The sequence below is a fragment of the Colossoma macropomum genome, unplaced genomic scaffold, assembly GCF_904425465.1.
Source record: "Colossoma macropomum unplaced genomic scaffold, Colossoma_macropomum, whole genome shotgun sequence".
In the NCBI taxonomy this organism is placed as follows: Eukaryota; Metazoa; Chordata; class Actinopteri; order Characiformes; family Serrasalmidae; genus Colossoma; species Colossoma macropomum.
In genome coordinates, this window is record NW_023494791.1 from 26,205,264 (window position 1) to 26,225,045 (window position 19,782).

Here is a 19,782-nt window from a genome sequence, read left to right on the forward strand (position 1 = left end):
TCATATGTAGAAGGCAAGAAATACCCTGGACAGGCCACCAGTCCATCACAGGGCTGTACGCATATACTAAATCCAAATATGACGCCAGCAACATGTTCCAAAACAATTGGGAACAACAGTTAATAATCGTTTGGGCACTAAAGACACCGACTGATCCAGGAGAAATTGATTGTTTTGCCATTTTTCAGTTATAAGTCTTCAGTTTTGGAGCTGTATGAATAAATCTTTTGACAGTTTTCTGCACTGTTGAGGAAGCAATACCTAAAATCCTTGCAAATGCTCATTGAGAAACGTTTGTAAACAGTTGGACTATTTGCTGATGCAGTGGAAAAACTGAACCATCCTGGCTGATAAAGGTATAGGCCTTTCCTGGATCTTCCTTTCATACACAAGCATGAGCACATCATCACTCAAAAATACTATTCCTGGTCTTAAATTGCCTCAGTCACAACTTTTTTGGAATGTGTTGCAGATGTCAATTTCAGAATGAGTGTTTATGTACAAAAAACAATGAAGTTGATTAGACAAAACATTAAATATCTTATTTTTGTATTGGTTTCTTTTAAATACAGGTTAAGGTACATTTACAAACCACTGCTTTCTGTTTTTATTTCCATTTTACCTACATTCTAAAAATTGGCTTGTTCATTCAACCTATAAAATGATAATGTGGTAACGAGTAAATTACATAGTTTTATTCAACCCAAATAAATACTTTGAACTTTGAAGTCTGCTGTGAGAAACCTGACTAAACTTGGGTCAAACTTGAAAAGCCCAGAATAGACTCTACTAAGACGTACTTGCTGTTTTGAGGATTGGATGTGACTCAAAAACCATAAAAATATGACTAGCTGGGATTTAAAAAAATCTTTTTTCAATCTTATTTGTTAATTTGCTATTCATAATAAGTTTTGCTATTCATCATTTGACAAGAAAAGTTAAAGGTAATTTTTCAATATAAATGCAATAAAGCAACACAAACTCAGTCTTTTTTTCCCCTGTGCACAACAAAGTTTTCTGCTACTGAATGTTCTTCATACTGTACTGTAGATGTAACACATGAACTTTCCTGAATTGTTGTTGATTATTTTAAGATATGGGGAAACACTAGATAAAGAAACTAGAAGCATCAGGAATTCAGTACATGGACAATTTGTTTAAAACGGCTGTGTTTTTCTGGAAATACCACTACAAACTTATTTGGTTTATTTGGCATTAATTATATGTGTTCCATATATCCATATCATAACATCGGACTCGACTTCAGTGTCTGTGCTCTAACGTGGTTTGAGAATACAGATAGAATTACAGTGTTGACTCCAGTCACTCTGCTATTGTGTTTTACTTATGACTTATGTGCCTCTTTTCCCTGTAGTTCATTCCCGTAATGAGAAAATGGATGAAGTCTTTCACAACATCAGTTTCACAGGTGAACATCTTTATTACTTCTCATCAACGATTATGTCAGGTTTTACATCATCACATTTTCAGTAAACTGTGAACATAAGTGCCAATTTAGGTCTAAGGAAGACTTTTTTATGATGGTCACAATCTAGCAGGTTGGGTGAATGAAGTGATAATACTGTGGGGCATGATATGATAATGATAAATGATATGATATGATGATGTCTCTTAGTCAGCAGATTTACCTGATCAATGACCCAAAAAATAAAAGTGAAAGTGTTTCCTGGATATTATGGGGGTTTAGAGAGTATAAAACTCTGCACATCTCAAACTGTCAGCACAGATCTGCAAGACTCACAGGTTGATTCACATGTCAGTGTTCATTATTTCTTTTCTTTTCAGTTTTAAGTTTTATTATCTGCTTTTCGTTTTTCAACTTTATATGTGATATTACCTTTCATCTTTTTACTGACTCTTTTGTGTCTTTAACCCCTTTAAATCCCAGGCTTATTATATACTATGGCTTATTATTCCGCAGCTACAAGGACTTCAATGCAAACTGTCTGATGTATTATTAGGTTATAGAAGTGTGTAATAAGACTTTGCGGCCGTCAGCGAGCCATGACCATTTAAGGTGTTAAAGTCTTTAACCTGATTTACTCCAACTGTTTTTTTTTTAGTTCTCTTTCTGATACTAGGTTGCAGAGTCTTATGCAAAGTAATATATTTGACATCATATTTACTTACTAATTCAGTACAAATAAAAAGAGTCTGGAGTCTCTGTAGCAGATTTAGGAAAGGTTTCAGTCACTGTTGCTCTGTTTGTTATGTTGTGAATTATGCATGACTGAGAAAACAAACTGAGCAATAATCTCAACTTACCTTTTTCTTTCTTTCTTTTCTCTTTCAGACAAGACTGCCTTCTTCATCAGCATCACCATCACCATGAACACTTTGGTTCTGCTGTGTCTTTTTTGTGTCAGCTTTAGTTACGGAGCTCCAGTTGGTGAGTATCACTTCACATTTAAACCAACTCATAGAATGTTTTTATAATATAACACCATGTTCAGTGTCTTCTCTGATCCAAAAGCCCTGATTCAAAGCACCAGTTTGTGATCAGCAGCAAGAAAATCATGAAATATAGTGTTGTGGCCCCATTTGTATGTGACTAAGGATGAGTGCTACAACAGAAGAAACTCATAGCACCATTGCTTCTGATTTATCCTCTCTCTTGATGTAGATGAAGCTGTTGAGCCTGTTAATGACCAGCAACCGGACCCTGCTCCAGGTTTGTTTCTGGACTTCACTGTATTGATTTTTCAAGCAACAGTGATTCAAGCAGTCTGTCCTCTCTTTTTTATGTCTGAGATTTTAGTAATGAGTTAACGTCTATTTTTAAATGTAAAGCTTGAGACACTGTATTTTTACTTTAGAAAATTATGCCCCTATAGCATGTATTAAAATGTCTTTGATGTGCATTACTGCTGTACCAAGATTAAGGAATAACATCTGTATATATGCACAAACGCAAAGTAGATCTATGTGCTTAATAAGTAGAACAGGTAGAATAAAACAATAAATAAAATCAGAATTTATAATTATTATTTAAATATTTTCAACTCTGAGCTGTAAACATTACTTTGTGTTTAAGTGAACATGCTTACACACATACTAACAGTTGTACTTTTCTCCTAGCTGAGTTTGAGCCTGTAGTTGAGAACACAGCTGAGGTTGCAGATATAGGTAATGGAAAATGACTCTGTCCTTCAAAGTTCTCTGATAACCTGTGGTTTCCTAACAATGTGTAATGCTTAACAATGATTATACTGTCTTTCACAGCTACTTTTGTCCAGTGTCCTGCTGGTTGGTTCAGGCACGGCTCCCGCTGTTTTCTGCTGGTCAAGTCTCGAATGTCCTGGCTCAACGCAGAGGTAAAGTGTGTTGTAGTCTCAGTTCCAGCCTCCATGAGTGCAGTGATAGATCTGCATCTGGTTCAGTTTCACCACAGAGTTGACTGGAGGAAAAAATAAAAGTCTAAATATAATTCAATGAGAGATCCTGATTAGCTGAGTGTACAAAACATGAAGGAAAAGGCTTTAAACGCCACAATAAATACAGTGTACTTAGTACTCAGGTGTGTGTGTGTTTATTTGATTCATCAGAAGAATATGGTTCATTAGTTGAGTTTTGATTATGCTGTTTTTGACATAATACAAAATGAATATGTTTCTCTCTATATACATATATCTACATTTCCCTCTCTCTTTTCCACCTTTGTTAAACCTCTCCCTCCTCTGTCAGATTACTCTGTGGTTTAATGCACTTGATAGGCAGGCAGGTTTATATTATCAGAGGGGAGTTTCACTGCATACACCTCTCTCTCTCTGCGCATGCGTGGGTGTGAGCGGTAGAGTGAGCGGAGCGCGGTGAGCGTGGTTGGCGTTTTGCCAAACTTCTTTTCTCTGTTGTTGCGTCGTTGTCCGTCTGTATCTGTAGTTTGTTTGAGTGAGTTTGTGTGTGAGTGTGTGTGTGTGTGTGTGAGTGAGGTGTGGTGGGGTGTGTGCGGGGCGTCTGTTACCGGCGTTTTGCTGGGAGCATGGCGTCCCAAAGCCCCAGGCTGTATGAAAGCCTGTCTCGCCGGCATGGTGTTAAGGTGGAGTGCCGCGCGAGTGTGGAGGAGTGCTGTTTGGCGGCGGGGAGCGTCGTCGGGTACAATAATGTTGTGTCTGCTTCGCGTATGAATAGTGCTGTGGTGATGTTCCTGTCCACTGTGGACAAAGCCAACGAGTTGGTGCAGAGTGGACTCGTGATTAATGATCAGTTCGTGTCTGTTCTGCCCCTCAGTACTCCCTCCAAAAAGATCATTCTGTCCAACGTCCCCCCGTTTATCTCTGACGAGCTGATCGCTCAGGAGCTGTCCCGATTTGGAAAACTTGTCTCCCCCATTAAAAAGATCCCCCTCGGCTGTAAATCGCCCCTGGTGAAGCACCTGGTGTCGTTCAGGAGGTTGGTTTTCATGGTGCTGAGAGATGGTGAGGACGAGCTGGACCTGGTGCTGAAGTTCAGAGTGGAGGGGTTCGAGTACACGGTGTTTGTGTCGTCTGACACCAACATGAAGTGCTTCAGGTGCGGCCAGACCGGACATCTCGTCCGAGCCTGCCCTGAAAAACTCGGTGCTAACGCGAATGATGCCGGGAGCGCGGAGCGGCCGGGGCCTGCCGCGGCTGAGCCCGCGGTGGCCGTCCCCCCTGCGGCTGCTGCTCGGCCGGCTGCGCGGGACCCGGCGGCTGCGGCGCCTGCGGGGGAAGAGCCGGCTGCGGCCGTGCCAGCCTCGGAAATGTCTGCTGGGGTTGCGCCGACCGCGGACGAGCCTTTCCCGGCGGCGCTAACCGCGGAGGAGCCCGCTGTGGACGAGCCTGGTGGTGAGGAGCAGGAGCGGGGGATTCCTGACCCGGGGGAGCAAGATAACCAGGTAAGGGACAGCGGTACTGAGATCAGTCTAGCTGGTACAGCAGTGGAGGCTACAGTGGAGGTGGAAATGGAAGTGGAGACTGTTTTTAAAGTTCCTAATAAAAGAAAGAAGCGGAACCGAGGGAAGGGCACTAAACAGGCCAAAACAGACAGCAGTGCGGTGAATGAGGTGGAGTCTGAGAGCGAAGGCTCTCTGTCTGACTCGGGCTGGTCGGTGTGCTCGCAGGAAGAGAACATGGCTGTGCTCTATAAAGTTGACGATATAAGAAAGTTCTTGCGGGTCACTAAAGGCCAAAAGGGAGTCCGTGTTGAGGAGCATTTCCCAAACAGTTCACAGTTCATTCATGATGTCAGGCATTTTAGGAGGGAAGGGTCCTTCACCGCTTTAGAAGTCTACAGGCTGAAGAAGATTCTGACCAGACTGAATAAAGTGAGCACTGAGGATGAGGTCTGACACTTCCTGCCCTCCCTGGTTCAGAATGGCCTCTGTTTTTAGTGTTTTTTATCTATTTTATTTTTTAATGGGTGATGTCAGAGTGGCGAGTCTGAACATTAATGGGGCGAGAGACTGTGGTAAAAGGGCAAAGCTATATGAGTTGGTGAAACAGAAGAGACTTGATGTTATATTTGTACAGGAAACGCATAGTGACGTCAGTAACACTGCAGACTGGGCTAAAGAGTGGGAGGGGCTTGCCTTTTTAAGTCATAACTCTTCTTTTAGTGGTGGGGTGGCTGTTCTTTTATCACAGAGTTTTACTCCTTATTCTTATTCAGTGGATGAAGTTTTAAATGGCACACTTTTAAAAGTGACAGCGTGTTTTGAGAACACTGTTTTTGTTTTTATTTGTGTTTATGCCCCAACTGGGGGGATGGACAGGATGTCCTTTTTGGATACTCTGGACACTGTAATTGCAGGTTGTGGTCCTGATGAGTTTTTAATACTGGGAGGGGATTTTAACTGTACAGCAGACAGCATGGACAGGAACCATATGGAACCGCATGCTGCGTCCCGTAAGAGATTGTGTGGGATGCTGGAGGCCCATGACCTGTGTGATGTCTGGAGGAACTTCCATGGAGGGCAGAGACAGTATACCTGGGCACATTCAAGAGATAACACACTCTCATTGGCAAGGCTGGATCGATTTTATGGTTTTAGGTATCAACTTTCTGCTTTTACACGCTGTCTTATCTCCCCAGTTGGTTTTTCAGCATACTGGCATTTTAACACTGCGCTTTTAGAGGATGCCAATTTTAGAGAGTCTTTTACTTTTTTTTGGGATGTTTTTAGCTCAATGAAAACATCTTTTAGCTCCCTGCAGCAGTGGTGGGACATAGCTAAAATACAAATTAAAGTATTCTGTCAGCAGTACACTCTCAATGTCACAAGGGACATAGCCAGATCTCTCAAAGCTCTGGAGACTGAAATAGTGGCGCTCCAGGGTTTAGCAGAGGCCACAGGAAATCGGGGGCATATTGAAGCTCTGAAAACTAAAAAGACTGCATTGGCTGACCTTTTAGGCATAACAGCACAGGGGGCGCTGGTCCGCTCACGTTTCCAGTGCGTGTCGGAAATGGATGCTCCTTCAAAGTTCTTCTTTGGTCTCGAGTGCAGAAATGGACAGAAAAGGTTTATGCATGCTGTGCGTACAGAATCAGGGGATCTCTTATCTGAGCCTTCTGAAATTCGTCAGCAGACAATCAGCTTTTTCTCAAAGCTGTACGAGAGCGAGTGGGCAGAGGCACGAGAGGTGGAGGAGGGATTCTTCCGTGACCTCAGCCAGCTCACGCGAGAGTCTGCTGCAGTGCTGGATGCCGATATCTCTCTGGGGGAGCTGTATGAGGCTCTCCAGGGCATGGAGAATGGTCGGGCGCCAGGTATTGACGGTCTCCCTGTTGAATTTTATAAAGCGTTTTGGTCAGTGTTGGGGCAGGATGTGCTGGATGTCCTCCAGAACAGCATAAGGGAAGGGAAGCTTCCGCTGAGCTGTCGGAGGGCCGTTCTAACCCTGCTACCCAAGAAGGGGGACCTAGCTGCACTGAAGAACTGGCGCCCCGTCTCTCTGTTGTGCACTGACTGTAAGCTGCTCTCAAAAACGTTAGCCTCGAGACTGGGGAAGGTGATGGAGCAGGTGGTTCACCTTGACCAGACGTACTGTGTGCCTGGAAGGTCAATTTTTGACAATGTATATCTAATTCGTGATGTTTTGGAAGTCTCCAGACTATTGGGCTTAAAGACTGGTCTCATTTTTTTGGATCAGGAAAAGGCATTTGACCGGGTTGAACACGGCTATCTGTGGAAAGTTCTGGAGAACTTTGGTTTCAACCCAGGTTTTATAGCCATGATCAAGGTTTTGTACAGTGACATTGAGAGTGTACTCAAAGTTAATGGTGGTTTATGTGCTCCTTTTAAAGTGCACAGAGGTATTAGGCAGGGCTGTGCTCTGTCTGGCATGCTGTACTCTCTAGCTATTGAACCTCTGTTGTGCAAACTGAGAGACTGCATCTCCGGTTTGTTTATACCTGGCTGTTTTGCTCCACTGTGTGTCTCAGCATATGCAGACGACCTTGTTGTGATAGCAAGTACCCAGACTGATGTGGATGTTTTAGCTGGAATTTTAAATGATTTTAGGGTTTTATCGTCTGCAAAAGTAAACTGGACCAAAAGTGAAGCAGTTTTAGTTGGTGATTGGGATGGTGGGGAACCCGCGCTTCCAGATGGGTTGATGTGGAGAAGGGGTGGTTTTAAATATTTGGGGGTGTATCTGGGGGACAGTATCTGTAGTGCACAGAACTGGGATGGCATGGTGGAAAAGATTAAAGGACGCCTCAGTAAGTGGAAATGGTTAGTCCCCCAGATGTCCTATCGGGGAAGGGTGCTTGTTATCAACAACCTCGCTGCATCATCGCTCTGGCATAAACTGGCCTGCGTGGACCCCCCACCGAATCTGCTGGCGAACTTGCAAGCCGTGCTAGTGGACTTCTTCTGGGATCGACTGCACTGGATTCCGCAGGGAGTTCTACATCTGCCAAAAGAGGAAGGGGGACAAGGACTCGTCCACTTGGCTAGCAGGGCCGCTGCCTTCCGACTCCAGTTCATCCAGAGACTTCTTGCTGGTCCCAGTGAGCTGGTTTGGAGGGCGGTATCATGCAAAATATTACACACAATAGGTGGTCTGGGGTTGGACAGAGCATTGTTTTTAATGAGCACCAAAACACTGGACATTGCTGGGTTGCCTGTTTTTTATCGAGGACTTTTTAAAATCTGGAACTTTTTTAATGTGAATAAACAGGCTGGCTCCGCTTTGCACTGGCTGTTGGAGGAGCCTCTTTTCAACGGCACACGACTGGACTTGGCGGGCACGATCACCCCTGCACTGACTAGAGTCTTGTTGTCATCAGGAGTCACAACCCTACGCCGGCTGGTGGACGTCGCCGGACCAGATCTCACTCGGGTGGAGGACGTGGCTGCGAGGCTGGGGATGAGATCTCTGCGAGTTGTGGCTCAGCTGCTCGAGGGCTGGAGGACAGCTCTCTCTCCTGAGGAACGCGAGCAGGTGAGGGCCTACAGTGCAGGGGTGGTCAGTCCTACGGAGCATGACCCATTCCCGGACATCACTATCACGCCGGACCTACAGGACTGTGAAGGTCCCCCTTCTGGAGTGTGATGGGGGAGTCCAGAATGAACTTGGGGACAGTGTCTGGTAAGCTGCTGTACAGAGCCTGTGTGAAGGTACTGAATAAGAAAAGACTGCACAGTAGAACCGACACACCGTGGCGTGATGTTTTTAATCTGAGTGATGATGTGAAGCCGGAGTGGAGAGCACTGTATAAACCACCATTGACTAAAAAAGTAGCTGACCTGCAGTGGAGGATTTTACATGGTATTGTCTCAGTCAACGCTTTTATTTCTGTTTTAAATCCTGAGATTTTACCACAGTGTCCTTTTTGTCCCCAGAGAGAAACTGTGTTTCATGCTTTTATGGACTGTTTTAGGCTTTGCTCTTTGTTTGAAGTTTTAAAGACTGTTTTTAGGTCTCTTAATGTGACTTTTACACTCCAGACTTTTATCCTTGGTTTTAAGTACGTCAGAAGAGAGAAATCCAAATGCCAACTGATCAACTTCATTCTTGGGACGGCGAAAATGGCGATATATATCAGCCGTAAGAACAAGGTGGCGCATGGTACTGACTGTGAGGCCACAAGGATTCTCTCTAGGCTGGTGAGATCAAGGATTTTAATTGATTTTAATTATTATAAGAGCGTATGTGATGTGGAGGCCTTTGAGGCGATGTGGTGCTGTGGTGGGGCCGTGTGCTCAGTGTGCGAGGGTGAGCTCTGCTTCGCTCCTGAGCTCAGATGAGCCGGACTGGGTTTTATTTGTTTTCTTGTTTTTATCTATTTATACAGTGTTTGTCTTATTTTTATTTAATCAATTCATTTATTTCAATATAGTCTAAGATGACACTTTGTGACGGATGACTGTTTTTAAAAAAAATGCTGGTTCAATAAAGGACCATCAAAAGTCAAGTCTCTCTCTCTCTCTCTCTCTCTCTCTCTCTCTCTCTCTCTCTCTCTCTCTCTCTCTCTCTCTCTCTCTCTCTCTCTCTCTCTCCAGAGCCACTGTGTCAGTCAGCAGGGTAGTCTAGCGTCTGTCCAGAGTCCAGCTGAGTATCAGTTCCTGCAGAATCTGGCTGACCTCGGAGGCCAGACATCTGCATGGATTGGTGCCTTCAACTTCCAGGTGATGATTTATGAAGTTAGTGTTTAACTGCACATGCAGCTGTAATACTGGCTTTAGTGTAACACAGTCTTTTCTCTCCAGAACACATGGATGTGGATCGACAGGGCAGGATTCTACTACAGTAACTGGCAGTCACTGAGCAGCGTGTCCAGCAACCCCTGCGCTTACCTGCAGACACAAGGTAAGAACCATCAGCTGTAAAAGCAACACTTTGGGTTACCTGCTTCAGATGTATTACTGAAACATGTGAGGTCTTATGATGTTAATAAAAGACTCAAAATAACTTTTTATAATGATTTCACAATAAAGTTATTATATATTAATAATGGTACTATTGCCTTTATATGAGGTGAAAACAGTTATAAACAATTTCATTTGGAATTTGTTATCCCAAATGATGTTGTTACTGCAATCAAGAAAATTGTCACTTTTTATTTTCACCATTTATGCATTTTAGTACAGTTGGTCAATAAATGTTGCCACACCATTAAAGGTTATGATAATGAGTGTTATACATGATGACTGGGTTCTATTCTTGTTTGCTACTAACTTGTTTTGGACCTCTTGATCATATTTATGTCTGTTATATTTTATAACTACTGTAGCAGGAATTCATACAGTACGAAACAGGGATCAGACTTTTAATACAAATCTTTTTTTCTCTTTTTACAGCTGGATGGGTAAACACGAAATGTGCAGCCACACTGGCATTTTTCTGTGTCAGGATCCCACAGTGCTAAACAACCTACACTAAAAATGAAAATTTTTAATGAGTTACAATAAATTCACCAATGGTTTCTTCCCATATGTTACTGTGACAGAAGACCTAAATGTTGCTTTAAGATTTACAACAATATCTGATGTATTTTCTCAGATAACACAGAACAATGTCATGCAATTCTGAACTGCATTAATAATTACGGCTATGTTTGTGTTAATGTCAATATTTTAATACTTTGTGCTTGGATAGTCTTTGTTTTTAATACATTTCTTCAGTATGCACTGAACCCCTAAAAGCATTCATGTGTTTTGCTTTTTAAAGTACTGGGGTGATGCCACACCACTTTTTGCCAAGTTCAGGATGCTTACATCAAAAAGAAAATATCTGCTCTCCCTAAACTGCATTAGCAAAACCTGTCAAAATGTCCATTTCACCTGGGGGGGCGAGGCATTTCAGTAAACAGTAAAGCCTGAGTGAGCTTGTGCTAAGTGAGAGGAGCTGCCTGCAAAAGGACATCTGGACACAGGGTTAAAAAATAAAGGATATGGATTTTTTATAATGGGCAAAAAAAACACTTGTCTGAAAAATGACAGATTATATTGAGATAATTCTTTATTGAGATAAATCTTGATGTGTCTTCTTGATATAATTTTCTGAAGACAGGTTTTTGGGGATATTTATCTAAAGATAATGACCCTCATTCACCAATATCTGTCTAGTTTTTTCTTTCACTTGTTCTTGAGAAAGTCCTAAGAAAAAGTCTATGTCAAATTCATGGTGCGTTCTTAAACTGCAGAATTGTTCACACCTTTGTGCTCTTGAGTGTGTGTAGATTCTACTCTTAACTAAGAACAAATCCTAAATGGGAAAACATTGGTGACTGACAGAATCTTCGTGAAAACTGCATAAGTGGGTTTTAAAGAGAAATTTCTTCTTAAGAACGGTTGGTGAATGAGGCGTACTGTTCTCAGGAAAATGTAAGGGTGTTATATTGCCAGAATGACAATATAATGCTTTTCAGGCAGCATTTTCACTTCATCCCAGCCCTGCACCCCTAGTTTGGAGTGTTCTGGTTAAAACTGACATTGAAGTTTGTGGTTCAGTAAACACCTCTGAAACAGTCTGGTGTGTTTTAAAAAGTGTCTAATGGTGCTGTGATATAATATAACAATATCTGTTGGTGAGAACTAAAACATCCAAGTTTAAAATAAAGCGCTATAGTGGGCAATTTTTATTAGAATAGTTTTAGTCACGGATACACAACTTTCAGCACACTGAAAAATGGACAGTGGGCTTGCGGAGATAATACTGAACAGTGAATGCTGCATGAATGGCATATTGGTGCCATCTACAGGGTGGAGTAGGGAACACTCAAGTTTCACCATATATCTCAAGACAATTATCCTGAGATAGTTATCCTGTGATCTGCCTGTTTACACATTTTGCTTTTTAAAATCAAAATAGCAAAGAGATCAGTATCAGCGACATGATTGGTTACATTCTAACTGGTAAACCATTCATAAAGAAACAGATGCCAAGTAAAGTTTACTGTTATTGCTTTGTTTGTGAAACACATGAAGTGCTTCAATTTTCTATTTTGATGTTGGCAAATGTAAGAGTAACAGAACGTTTACATGCCTGCATAATTTCTGACCAGTAACCGAACCCCCACGTGGTACACTTTAGCCTTTACAGTGTGAAAACAACTGAACCAAATGAAAAAGACACAATATCACAAATAAACCTTATACTGTGCTGCAAAATGAGCTGTAAAATAGTAAAAATGTTTGTAAAAGTAATAAAGTAAAATAAAAATGTTTGCAGGATACTAAGTTAATGAATTAGACATCCAGCAAAGCTTGAATAAAAATATAAGACATAAATATGATACAGACAAAAATACGACTTAAAAACGCTGACCAGACCCAATCTGAGAACTGTGTGGGCGTGGCTAATGAGCAGCTTGATTGACAGCTCTCTGTTCAACACTCCTAGCCTGCTCCGAAACTTATACAAATCATTCAATTTTAATGTGATGGAAACTGGATGAAAAAAGTCACAGACGAACAGATGTGCAGACGGACGGACGAACAAACGGGTGGGTGAAGGAACACGTGAACGAACAATGTCCGTGTATGGATAAACGAAAGAACGGGCAACAGATCTTTACAGCCAGATGGTCTGACTAGCTTTTGGTTATCCAAGGTTAGCTTTAGCTCGCCAAGTTTTTCTGACTCTGAAACTGTTTTGTGTGGGCGGGGCAAGAGATGTCAGCCTTATGATTGGTTTGGAAATGCTTACGAATGCGTGACCCACTATTAGGACCACCAAGTTTACATCAATAGTAGAGGAGTATGGTGATGCGTGTTGGTCATTAATTGGTCATTGGAACATTATTCAAAGGGCACACTTGGTACATGTTTACTCATTCAGTCTATGCTACAGACACGCAGAGTACAGAGGTTTAAACCAGAGCTTGGTGCTGCGAGGCAGACATCCATTACAGAGTGGAATAGTAAAAATGTTTGTATGATACATAAACTTTTACGGTAATTGAACATCCAGCAAAGCTGGAATAAAAAATATAAGACACAAGTATGATAAAACACAGCTTACAAAACGCTGATCAGACACACCTGAGAACTATATGGGCATGGCAAATGAGCAGCTTGATTGACAGCTCTCTGTTCAACACTCCTAGCCTGCTTTGCCACTTATACAGAACTCAGAATTACAGTACTGGGCCATCACACTACACTGAATTCTCATCTTTATCCTGTTCCGCCAGCTGCCTAATAAGATGGATTACTCGGGGAAGATCTAAAGTGAGCATGATTGAGGGAGAACTGGTACTAGTGTTATTTAACAATCAGCAACTGTGAAAAACATGAGTGTTCTGTTCTCTTTCTAAAAATAAATATTTCCCCATGTTTATCCAGTTAATTAAACATCAATTTGTCATGTGTTTTCTCTAGTACTAATATTGAAAATATAAATAATACTTTTTTAAACACATTACTTTGAAATAATTTGATGTGGTCATGTAGAACTTTTATTTAAGATGCCTACAAGCACAAAGGTGGATGTGAAAGAGATATTTTATTGTTTTATGATGGAAATATAGGTCATTAACCTTGATTGATCATTAATTTGTTCATTAAATAAGGGGGCACAAATCACACTGTCACGTTCCACTGTCATGCAGGCTGGGCTGCTGTAATGAATGTAATGTATCACACAATCACATGCTTTGATAGAAAGTGTTTAGTTTAGAGATGCTGGGTTCACAAGATGACCAATTCAGCAACAATGACATTTTTGGTAAATATCCTGCAGATTTAACTCATCTGCATTAAATATTTGCATAAAAAGTGCTGAATCGACAAAAATGATTTTAGTCAATCAGGTTAAAATCCTCCTGCCTTGCGCCCAATGACAGCTGGGATAGGCTCCAGCACCCCACCGTGACCCAGAAGGATAAACGGTTTAGATGATGTATGTATGTATGTATGTATAGGTTAAAACACTGACTTTATCATAAAAAGAGCAGAGGGGTATTAGGAAATGGCTGCCATCCACCCAGTCAAAGAAAATGACAAACATAGATTAGTAAAGCACCTCCTACACCTTTCCACCCCCTAGATTAGTGTAATATCACATAAGATATCTATAAATGATATTTTCATTCCAACCATATGTGAGATTTATACACCCAGTAGTCCTGGATGTATCAAAAACATAAAGGATAAAAAGCATTAACCAGTAAAATAATGGAAAATAAGTTAACAAAACTGAACTGCTCCTAGCTTCATCTCTCTGGTTAAAAATAAATAAATACTAACATGAAGCACTAATAAATTAGCACTGCATATAGTAAGTGGTAAGCATGCCACCCCCACACCCCCCACCCCCACATACAACTATGTAATCAGTCTTCCGAAAACATGATGGTGCCCGGGCTGATTTAATCGTTGATGAGAAGTCATTAAGGGTGTTTTCACAGTGAGAGTGAAGGGTAAAAACAAAACGCTTATCCATTTCCTTATTACAGATATAAACTACAAAGAGAGCGGACATGTAAGTCATAAACTGAACACAGCAGAGTGACTGATGTCAGTGCTGTATGTCTCCCAGTATTTACAAAGCACATAAGTGTGCATGGCCACTGATTTAGATGCAAGTCATCATAAACAATTAAATAAGGAGCGATTTCAAATCATTTCAGTCACGTTTTCACATGCATACAACAGATTAATAATTAAATAATACATCACACTACATACATTACATACAATATATGTCCATCTGCACTGAGAATTGAAATGTTATAAAGCAGTATGTTAAAAAAACAAACACTTCCTGTTAAAAAACAGAACAGTTCAGAGGATGCAGAGTAAAACTGATTTGCAATCATTAGCACTGACAGAACTAGCGATAGAATAAAATTTTGTGGAGAATTATTTTTCCTGAGACAACTAAACTGCATACACACACGTTTTGCTCCCCACGTGCAGGTGACAGTTCGTGTGCAACACTTGGCTGGTTAAGTTAGTGTTAATTATTATACCTAAATAAGCATGTAATATACAAGAAAACAGAAATGTTTTATCATTTGCTTGTTATCTAATCATAATCGTTGACTGTTTCCTGGTACAGAGAGCGTAAAATAGGGACAGTGTGGTATATAAGGCACACTGCAAAGCCATCTCATCAGATTACACTTAACCTACCACAGAGATACAACCTGACAACTACCAATAAGGCTGCAGGTAAGAAGTTCTTCTTTTTCTTCACTGACACAGAAATTTGTTTTTCTAAGTCTACATTAAAGAGGAATTCCATTGATCTTTCAAAACATCTGCATAATTAAATTGTTAAAATTTGAACAGAGTCATTCAGGGTGGTTTGATGTGAAATGCTCCATTGTAAAGAAACTTTCTGAGTCGGAATGCTTTAAAGTGGTGTTGAGGAACCAGAATCCCAGAGTAATAAATGGCTCTAAAAGCTGCATCGCAGAAAGAAAATGGCTGATACCTGAAACATTGTTTTACTTTTGTTTTGAGATACGATTTTGGCCTGAAGCCTTTTTTTTAAATCACATTATGGTGAAGTAATACAAGCAGGGTGCTGTAAGTCAAAAAGGTCCCCAGAGAAAACGTATCTTTTCAGATTTACCACTATTTACCATCATCAGCATTGAATAGAAAACTTAGAAGACAACAAATGTTATGTTAGATAATAAACAATAAACAGCTATATTTGCATTGTAAAGATTCCTGATCTCCACCACTGTAAAAAAAAAAAAATCAGAATACTTTCTCTACAGTGCACCTTTTTTGCATCAAACCACTCTAAGTGACTTTGTATACATCTCAACCATTTAATTATGTAGAAATACATTTTGAAAAATCAAAATTCCTCTTTAAGTGTGGACTGAGGGCTAAAATACACAGTATTGTTGACTTTTTAAAAAGTAGTGTACATCTACCTTTGCTATGTTCCACATTCATTAATGAAGTGTCCACCTACTCAGATCACAAAGAGAGGCAGGGAATAGGGTTGTTGAACTACAGCTGTTTGATACTGGATCACTTTGGGGAAAACATGACTTTGTTCCTCATCCCTATTCACCTTTAGTTCAGTCATCATCATGAAGATCTGGATTGTATCTGTGCTGCTGTGTGCTGCCTTTGTTCTGCAGACCACAGGTAAGAGACTTATGACAAAATATGGCATTTATAGTCAGAAAAAAACAAACCATGGCTGGTCAGCTGCAGCTTGCAGTAATTAATGATACATACAGAGTGAGTGTAAGTTAAATTTATAAGATTACTGAGAAATGCTTGTCATTTCTCCAGAGGGAGCAGTTGTGGCTGAACGTGAGCAGAATTTGAATGAAATTCCAGGTTAGTGCCCATCATTAAAGTTTGGGATATAAAGGGATATAAAGAATTTTACTTGTCTACTAAAACAAAATCTCCTGGACTAGTACCACACTATTTAATGGGTAAACCTCTAATTTTGTCCTATTTCTATATTATACAGCAACATTATTTTTTCACACATGCAGGATGTGGAGGTTAACCTCTTAAATGGCCTTAAAACGTTTTCTTACACACTTTTATAACCTAAGAATAGTTTAGCCAGTTTACACAGAAGTCCCTGTAGTTACTGAATAAGCCTGGGATTTTAAGGGGTTAAGTACATTGTGGCTGTCCTGACCTTACAATAATATTTCTTAGTAGAAAGTCTAAAGGCTGAAAATGGAGTGGAAGATCTCTCTCTAGGAGGTATGTATACAATTTAAAAAGCTCAATTAAATTTTTAAAAAGCTAAAGTAGTCTTTTAAACAATGTTCATTCTTTGGTTTATTTCTACAGGGGAAGCTGGTGAACTGAGTGTTGAGGAGCTGGTTGCTGCAGGTCAGTCATACTTCTGCAAATAAATGCAATAGTTAAAAATGGCATTGTATTACTCCATTAAGTAAACTGCACTTGTTCATTAAAAAGACAACCTACATTGCTTCTTGTAGTCTTTGTCATCTTGTAGTGCAGTCTTTGTCATCATTTCAACAACTGTAAACAATCTACATTACAAACTAATACTAAATTTGAAAATGTTCTTTTTTCATGATATATGTTGTTAGGAGTGGTCTTTATACCTGCCAGAAATATCAGTGCTATATTAGGAATATTACCACCTTCTTCAGAGAAATAAAAATGTGTTTTCCATTAACATCAGCTGTTATTCCTTTCAAAAACTCATTATATCCCAGATTATTACGAATGGATATACAGCATTTCAGAATGAAACTTAAGATCAAGATCATTTCTCTTTACAGCTGATGATGAGAGACAAGACAGTGGACCAGTGAACTTGATTGCAGGTAATTTCAATGACCAAGTCAATAAAACGTTTCATTTTGGTGAAAGCATTTCTAAGTGATAAGTTTCTGTTAAATCCAAATTACTGTGGTTAAAACAGAGCTGCATCTTGTCTTTTTGTGCAAAGATCGGGCAGTGCTCTGTCCACCTGGCTGGTTTAGACACGGATCACGCTGTTTTCTGCTTGTGAAGACAACAATGACATGGCTTAGTGCTGAGGTAAATATCTGCCTTCACTTGCCAAAATTTCTCTTACAAACACAATCATAACTGGCGGTTGTTCTGTGCTCGGAGTGCCAGTAGCAATGGCAGGGGTGTGACACAGGAATTTTCTTCCTCTATTTTTTCATAACCACACATTATTCTCTACTCCAGTACAAATTTTTAGGGGTGCATATCTTTTGTGGAATGAAAAGAGTTTGATATTGAGAGTCAACATTATTAAAAAACATACCATTCTGTCATGTTGTCTGTTTTTTTTCTTCATTTCATTCATGTACTTTCTCTCTCTCCAGAGCCACTGTGTGAATAACCAGGCTAGTCTGGCTTCTGTGCGGAATCCTGATGAATATAACTTCCTCCAGAGTTTGCTTACAATCGCTGGTATTTCAACTGCTTGGATTGGTGCTTACAACTTTCAGGTAATATGTTCATAAAGTGATGACAACTGACTTTACATTTCCCTTCTCACTTTACACATTTAAAACGTGCACTGGCAATACGCATGGAAGACCACAGATTCCCCTCTAACTCCTAAAACCACCCTGAATGAGCTCATAAACATGATAAATGACCACTTATTAAATGAGTTTAGTTTGAACATGCACACAAACAAAAATGTTTTTTCAAAAATGAAATCATTATCATTTTAAGATTATTGTGTAAAGCCATACAACAGGTACCAATGAGATTTTTTAAGTCCAATTATTTAACTCCTCGCACATTGTACTAATTGTTTTCAATAGCACATACTTTAATGAATAATTACTGTTGAATTACAGCTGACTTAAGACATTCCTGTGAAGTCCTCTAGTAACTGTGTGAATTGTGTTTTATCCAGAGCACATGGATGTGGATTGACAGGGCAGGATTCTTCTACACTAACTGGCAGTCACTGAGCAGCGTGTCCAGCTACCCCTGCGCCTACATGAGATCCACTGGTAACTTTAATTTATCAGTTTAACACCCATTTGCACTGCTGTCTGCTTTCATTCAGATGAAACGTGTTTTCTAAATTCTCTCTCTCTCTCTTTTCAGCTGGCTGGGCAAACACAAACTGTGGAAGTCGATATGCCTTTTTCTGTTCTGTGACCCCTACAACCTGCTGAAGATCACATATGTACATTTCCATCAAAATGAAGGAATATCATTTGACCCCTAACTGTAAATAGACTTACTATATGTCAACATGAAAAGTACTAATGTATGTATAGTTTTGCATTTGTTCTGAGAATATTTGGTTGACTGATGTGTTTATGTTATCATAAAAAATAAAAAATATAAATTGAATGAAACTGTGATCATTTATTGCAATGTGTTCATGTATGGATCACTCATGAGCTTACTGATAATGATTAACAAAGAACAATCATTCAGCACATAAATGAGGAAAGACAGAACAGAACGTGTAGAGAACAGACCTCCTCAAAACAGGTCTGCGTCTGTCAAGACATCTTACTTTGAAAAGTTAAACGCTTTTGGCCTTGGCATTAATTCTTTTCCTGGGGAATTATTTGATTACATTTTTGGCTTTAAGCCCTTGATATGTGTTATTTTAAATGGTCGCTGCTCCTTACTTATTTGTATAATATGTGTTGATGCAAATAAAAAATAAAAAATGGCATATTGTATCCGCTAAAGGACGCACGACACCACAGTTTATTGACCTCCTAGCGCAAATCGTATCGGCTTCACAGAGCAAACTGGTTTATGTTGTAGCAGCAGTTAAGTTCATGCCTAAAAGGAACACTTTCATTACATGATTAATTAAATATTGCTGCATACAATTAAAGCCATTTTTGATTTCTGTATAACATATGCGTAAGCTGTCGGGCTATGAACTGGCATTGAAGTTTGTGGTTCAGCAAACACCTCTGAAACAGTCTGTTGTGTCTCTGTCCAACACTCCTAGCCAGCTCTGTATACTTACATAGAACTTATACAGAACTCAGAATTACAGTATTCTGTCCTCACACTGCATAAAACTCTCCATCTTTATCCTGTTCTGCTAGCTGACTAATGAAATGGATTACTGAAAGAGTAGATCTTAAGTGAGCGTGATTGAGGGAAAACTGGTACTAGGGTTATTTAACAATCAACAACTGTTTTCAGTAAATCAGTATTTCTTTATCTGCTGACTAGACAACAGATTTTATTATGCCATATCCTCTGTGATGTTATCACTGACTTTACGTGCTGCTTTTAGATCACAAACATCATAAAAAAAGGAGAGGGGTATGAGGAAATGCCTGCCATCCACCCAGTCAAAGAAAATGACAAACATAGATTAGTAAAGCACCTCCTACACCTTTCCACCCCCTAGATTAGTGTAATATCACATA

The 19,782-nt window shown here is 40.1% G+C and overlaps 2 protein-coding genes across 3 annotated transcripts; both read left to right on the forward strand.

The window, feature by feature from the left end:
* Positions 1-1,650: 1,650 nt before the first annotated feature.
* LOC118810671 (ladderlectin-like) lies at positions 1,651-10,632 on the forward strand. The gene is made up of 8 exons (XM_036574624.1): positions 1,651-1,776; positions 2,315-2,410; positions 2,645-2,692; positions 3,100-3,147; positions 3,244-3,335; positions 9,491-9,616; positions 9,698-9,797; positions 10,289-10,632. Exons 2-8 carry the CDS (start codon positions 2,350-2,352, stop codon positions 10,354-10,356), a joined length of 543 nt encoding a protein of 180 aa, XP_036430517.1. The 5' UTR covers positions 1,651-1,776; positions 2,315-2,349; the 3' UTR covers positions 10,357-10,632.
* A 4,410-nt stretch (positions 10,633-15,042) lies between these two features.
* LOC118810669 (ladderlectin-like) lies at positions 15,043-18,730 on the forward strand. Of its 2 annotated transcripts, none has more exons than XM_036574622.1 (10): positions 15,043-15,106; positions 15,975-16,045; positions 16,196-16,243; positions 16,580-16,627; positions 16,718-16,759; positions 17,179-17,223; positions 17,349-17,440; positions 17,737-17,862; positions 18,282-18,381; positions 18,479-18,730. In XM_036574622.1, exons 2-10 carry the CDS (start codon positions 15,988-15,990, stop codon positions 18,547-18,549), a joined length of 630 nt encoding a protein of 209 aa, XP_036430515.1. In that variant the 5' UTR covers positions 15,043-15,106; positions 15,975-15,987; the 3' UTR covers positions 18,550-18,730. The 2 variants fall into 2 exon arrangements, with proteins under 2 accessions (XP_036430515.1, XP_036430516.1); XM_036574623.1 differs by having other exon boundaries at positions 16,583-16,627.
* The last annotated feature ends 1,052 nt before the right edge of the window (positions 18,731-19,782 follow it).